The sequence below is a fragment of the Glycine max genome, chromosome 3 (assembly GCF_000004515.6).
Source record: "Glycine max cultivar Williams 82 chromosome 3, Glycine_max_v4.0, whole genome shotgun sequence".
In the NCBI taxonomy this organism is placed as follows: domain Eukaryota; kingdom Viridiplantae; phylum Streptophyta; class Magnoliopsida; order Fabales; family Fabaceae; genus Glycine; species Glycine max.
Window position 1 is genome coordinate 33,038,481 of NC_016090.4, and position 6,421 is coordinate 33,044,901.

General features: G+C 36.7%; 1 protein-coding gene across 1 annotated transcript; it reads left to right on the top strand.

The window, feature by feature from the left end:
• The first annotated feature begins 627 nt into the window (after window positions 1–627).
• LOC100793895 (ethylene-responsive transcription factor 2) lies at window positions 628–1,568 on the top strand. The gene has a single exon (XM_014773692.3). The coding sequence runs from the start codon at window positions 955–957 to the stop codon at window positions 1,546–1,548; it is 594 nt and encodes a 197-aa protein (XP_014629178.1). The 5' UTR covers window positions 628–954; the 3' UTR covers window positions 1,549–1,568.
• The last annotated feature ends 4,853 nt before the right edge of the window (window positions 1,569–6,421 follow it).

Genomic DNA, 6,421 nt, shown 5'->3' on the forward strand with positions numbered 1-6,421 from the left:
AATGCAGACAGTATACAGGCCTTGATATTATAGGTCCGTTTGAACTTGAGCTTTTTAGCTTAATCTGTTTAACTCGTGGGTTAAATGGATTTTATCCATAGATACATATGGATATTTTATAATTTAATAGAAAAATATATAATGTAAATTGATTTAAAATATATTTTTAAAAATTATAGAATTTAAATATTTTCTATATGATTTAATAATTAATAAATAATAATACAATATTTTGCTTTAATATTGAATTTATAAGTAAACATGATGTTCAACTAGCACCAGCAAATTATCATTCCTAAATTAATGATAAAAATAATTTAAAAAGGTGAAACGTCAATTTGGATGGAAGGTTCTTCTTGCTTTTTTCCAGCCCATGCATGAAACGTACGTGTCTGTTTGTCTTGCACCAAGACACACGCGTAAAAACCGCGTCACAGGTATCCTCTCATTACAACGATGGGCCACAGCATATTTTATTGTTTGATTGTTCAGAATCTGACCTAGGTACCAAACCAAGACTGCAGCATTCTCAGGTTCGAACTTCGAAGTCTCACTCTGGTCAACTAGTACACATATGGTAGTTACGTAAAAACATAGAGTAATAATATAATGAATTCTCATTTATTTTAAATATTTCACTAACTTGCATTTTTTTTATTTTTTTATCTCTTTTCTTATCGATTATTGTAAATCTTTTCATATTAAGTCTTACTTTTCAATTTTCATACTCGCTTTCGTAAGAGTTTCTCTGTACCTTCTTACTGAATAGCATTACTGGCAATAAGTCCAAATTTTACGGGTATAAATATATCATATATTATTTTTATATATGAAGAACAGAATCTCCCTCCTCAAAAAAGAAAAAGAAAAAGAAATTCAATCAACCGCAAAGTTAACTCTCCAAAAGAAAAACACACTACCCTCGCTATTGTATTCCAAATTAAACTAATTAACATGGAGAATAATACAATATATTGCGATCTTTCTCCATTGGAATCTGTTCAACACTATCTTCTAGAGCATGAAAATGATTCCAACACTATCTCCAATGTCTCCAACCACGAAATCTGCTTGGAAGGTGTCCACGACTCAAAGGGTTTATTTTCATGCAAAAGTGAACAGCATGTGGACGCGCGTGAATTTCACACGCATCCGGTATGGAAGCATTACCGGGGCGTGAGGCGGAGGCCGTGGGGAAAGTTCGCGGCGGAGATATGGGTCCCAAAGAGCAAAGGTGGAAGGGTTTGGCTTGGGACTTATGAGACTGAAGAAGAAGCAGGTTTAGCTTATGATAGAGCTGCTTTCAAGATGCGTGGTAGCAAAGCAAAGTTGAATTTTCCTCACCTGGTTGGTGAGCACGTATTTCTGGAGCCGAAGAGAATTAGGAAGGCTTCAAAGCAAAATTCATCGAAGCCTGATCAGTCATTCTCTCCGACTCCAGAGACACAAGGGTCAAAGAAGAGGAAGAAGTTGGGTGATTTGTTGAACAGGTTGGCTAAGAGTAGAGGGCAAATGCAGGTGTTTGAAATGGGTTCACATGCAAATTAATGTTGTTGGCGTTTGATCAATGGTGTAATCTGGTGCCCACTGTTTTACTGTTGCGAGGTTTGGATTTTTCATTAAAAAAAAAAAAGTGATAGGTAGATTCTTTGAACTTTGAACCAATTTAACAAAAGAAATTATAGATAGAATGAGAAAGATATGTTAATAAAATATTAATGTGTTGCAGAGAGAAGTTTATATATTTCCTCTTTTATCTAGTGACTTGCATACGCTCCTGTAGGTGAAATTGAGGGGTTGTTGGTTGTCATGAATTTTATTTTAGAGTCTTCATCTATAAAAACCCATGAGAGGAAATGAAATATTTCACTAATTATCTTCTATTATATATATATATATATAATACTTTCACTAATTATCTTTCTTGAGCTAATTTGTTAATCAGACGTTGACAAATTAAAGGGGCTTAATTTTCACACCTTTTTCGTTTATTATGGTAAAGAAAATTAATAGAAGAGAGGACCACATTAAATTGAGATTGTTCATCTAGAGAAATCTAGAGAAACTATTAGAACAATTTTAATGGTAGATTGTAAATTAAGATCTTAGATTATTTTTTCGTGAATTTCAGATTATCAAGTATGATTAAGATGGAAGATTTCTTAAGATTTTTTTTTTTATTTTTTCCCTTAGTAATAGATCTTATTTTCGAATTTTAGATAATTTTTTGTAAATTTCACATAAATGCCACTTCTAAATATTTATTTAAATATTTTATTTAAATATTTATTAAATCAAATATAATTAATTAATTTTAAAGAAACATGGAAGAAAAAAATTTATAAATATTAAGAAATAGGAGAATGAGCATAAATTTAATTTTTCTGTATGGCTAGTTTCACAAATAAAAAAATTGAACAAATTAAAATACAAATTACAAATAAAAAAAATACAAGTCAAACATGATTCCTAAAAATATAAATTAAAAGATAGTTACAACAAATTAAAATTATCTAACAAATTAATACTAAATTCTTAGTTTACGTCTAATTATTTTACAAAAGACTTGGTCTTCGAGTTGAGTTTTAGACATTGTACATGTGTCCTTTATTAGAATGCAGTAATATTAATTTTTTAATTCTTTCTCTCTTAAGACTACTAGTTTGGCGTTGAGAATATTATTTCCCCTCATTGCTTCCTCCATGCCAATCAAGTTCACAGGATTGATAAATATTTCTACTCCTTTCTTCTTGATTTTCCTTTTAAGCCATAAAAATGTTTTCATCAAATTAAATCATTAAAATAAACCGTGATTGATTCCTTCCAAAATTTCATAGAGATAGAGTCAACAATAATCACGTACTATAAGCAAGATTAATTTCTAACTAAATGAGTTGAAAGACATTTATGATATCTGAGTAGAACCAAACAAAAAACAACATTAAAACATATTTTTTTATGAAATTAAACTAAATAAAGGTTTTTAATAGCTTCAGTTATTAACATCGATCAATTGTCAATAATCATTAAAATCAAATAAAATAACATGAAAATATTATTAAATTAAATAAGTTTAATTTTATTCATGTCATGCTTCCATATTGCTTGGCATGCAGCGGCCAAATCATTGCCCCTAAAACAAAGCTTCTCTGTCCTTTCATTAAGACGCAAAAATACGGATTAAGATTATTTTTTTGGTCAATATAGAAATGGTGAAATTTTTTTCCCAAAAATACCTAAATAACATTTAAGAATATGTTTTGCTATATAACACGTGAATTTGGTGGTTTCTTCAATTCATGTACTGGATATATATTGGGTCACCGATTAGATGTGGCAACTACGAACTAAATTCCTTCCCCAGTCCATTGAACAATGCGTCCATAGGCTAAATCTATCAATAATAATAATTAGTTTTCAATTCCTTTAATTATTTAGCCGTGCAAATCTGTGCAAATCTGTTATTTTCAATTCTGATTTGTTGAGAATTATTAGGAGATTGGTAGCTTGATTCACTACATATTAGGGCTGTTCACTTGTATATATATCACTGTAAACTAATATCAAATTGATTAATAAAAGTTACAAACTTATTCCTCTATATGGTATCAGCCTAAACGATCCACCCATTCCCTATTTCTTCAATTAAGGACGTCGTTCCCCACCCTTGCCTCCCATGGCCGACAACAACTCCTTCATTCCCAATCCCCATGAGCCATCCAAACCCCTTGCTTGCATCACTTTCACCAATGTCACCAAACTTCTTCCCAACAATTATCCTAATTGGAAACAACAAGTTGAAGCTCTCCTTGATGGCTATGATCTCCTCCAATATCCAGATGGATCTTTTCCTGCGCCGTCAGAAACGATCCTCACCGCTCCAACATCTTCGACGCCGACTCCGTCGGAAACGACCCCCACCACTGCATCACTTCCGGTAACAACTCAGAATCCTGCTTACCAAACCTGGCGTCGACAGGACCGCCTTATATATGGTGCTCTCCTCACCACTCTCTCTAATGAAGTGGCCTCCCTGGTGTCTCAAACCAAGACCTCGCATGATCTCTGGATCCTTCTCAAAAACACCTATGCCAAAGCATCTCGCAGCCATCTCAAGCAGTTAAAGGAACGTCTCCGTACGGCTTCCAAAGGTACCTAATCCATCACTACCTATATGCATCACCTAAAGCAAACTGCAGATCTCCTTGCATCACTTGGCTCTCCTGTTTCTGTTGAAGACATGACTGATTATGTCTTACACGGTCTCGACAACGGCTATAGAGCAATCATTGATGCTGTGAATGCAAGGGACACCCCAATCAATTTTGATGACCTTCATGAACGGCTTCTGATTCAGGAACTTTCAATTGGTGCTGCCCAAAGACAAACTCCTGCCCCGCTGACAGCCTTGAATGCTCAGGCTCGACCCTATTCCAATGACAAATCTCGGCATGGACAAAACCCTGCACAATCAACTCAACGCATTGGCACTCGCAAACCTTTTCTCGGCCGCTGTCAGTGGTGCAACATCAAAGGTCATGTTCTCTATCAGTGCAAAACCTTCCAACAGCAGCATCCTAGTGTCCCACCGCCACCTCGTAACTCTCCGGCTCACACTGGACAGGTTCAGGTCAATACTGCAACTGCCGGCCCATCGCAACATGATTTTCTGTTTGACAGTGGAGCGACACATCACGTAACCAATGATCTCGATAATCTGGTGCTTCATCATCCGTACACTGGTCCTGACTCACTGTTTATGGGTAATGGTTCAGGTTTAAACATCACTCATTCTGGAACACTTTTACTTAATGATTTATCCTTGTCTAATGCTTTGTGTGTTCCTTCCATGAAACAAAAAATAATCTCTGTCTCTAAACTTACCCAACAAACCAACTCTGCTGTTGTTTTCCTGCCAAACTCTTTTTATGTGAAGGACTTGCAGACGGGTCACACAACCCATAAAGGCTCATGTGTGGATGGACTCTATCTGTGGCCCGCCACCTCACCCTCCGTCCACACGGTTCGAACAGAATCCTTTGCATCATGGCATCATAGGCTTGGGCACCCTTCATCTTCTATTTTCAAATTTGTTCAGAAACATTTTTCCTTAGGCTCAAATAAATTTCCGCAATCCGATTGTAACTCGTGTCAAATTAGCAAAAGTCATAAACTTCCATTCCATGAATCCACTCTTAAATCTTGTTATCCATTAGAAATAATTTTCTCTGATGTCTGGACTTCTCCTATTTTATCAATTGATGGTCTTCGCTATTATTGCATGTTTGTTGATCATTTTACTCGTTATATTTGGCTATATCCAATGAAACGAAAATCTGATGTGCAAACTATATTTCCCAAATTTAAATCGCTAGTTGAAAATTTCTATCATCACAAAATAAAAATTCTTTACACAGATAATGGTGGCGAATATATTGGTCTTCGCCCTTTTTTACTAAATCATGGTATAAGTCATCATACAACGCCACCTCATACACCTGAACATAATGGAATTTCAGAACGCCGGAATCGTCACATTGCTGAAACCGATCTCTCTCTTCTCCATCACTCGGGCTTGCCCCTCACCTATTGGCCTCACGCCATGACCACCGCCGCTTATCTCATAAATCGCCTCCCAACTCCAATTCTTGGGTACCAATCACCCTATTCTAAATTGCTCAACATTAGTCCGGATTATCATAAGTTAAAGTGTTTTGGATGTTTGTGTTTTCCCTGGATTAAACCATATGCTAACCATAAACTTGCACCAAAGTCTGCTATGTGTGTTTTTGTAGGTTACTCGGCTGATCAACATGCATATTTGTGTCTCGATCCCACAACAGGAAGGATCTACACCTCTCGGCATATGAAGTTCGTTGAATCTGAATTCCCATTCAACTCCCTAGTAACTCACGCTAGTCCAAGTCCGGAGCAACAAACAGGCCCACTTCAACTCTCCATCTTACAACCCATGAACCCACCGGAAGATTCATCTCCTGCCCCTTCCTCCCCATCCATCACCAACTCCCCATATATGGCCCAGTCCTCCACCGAACCCACAAACCCCACTCAATCTCCTCCTCCAACCTCACAATCATCCCCGCAACTCTCTGCTCCACCACCCGAAACCATTGTCAACCCAAATGGAGGTGGGATCATCACTCGGTCTAAAAACAACATTATCAAACCCATCCAAAAGCTTAATCTCCATGTCCAAGCCTCCTCTCCCATTGAACCCAACACCATCACCCAGGCCCTTCGCGACCCTGATTGGCGCTCAGCCATGCAAGCCGAATTTGATGCCTTACACCACAACAACACTTGGGATCTTGTCAGTCGGTCCTCTGATCAAAATTTGGTTGGCTGTAAATGGGTATTTTGAATCAAACGAAATCCAGATGGATCAATTGATCGTTACAAG

Coding starts and splice junctions, on each gene's coding strand:
- LOC100793895 (XM_014773692.3), top strand. CDS start 955: ATGGAGAATAATACAATATATTGCGATCTTTCTCCATTGGAATCTGTT.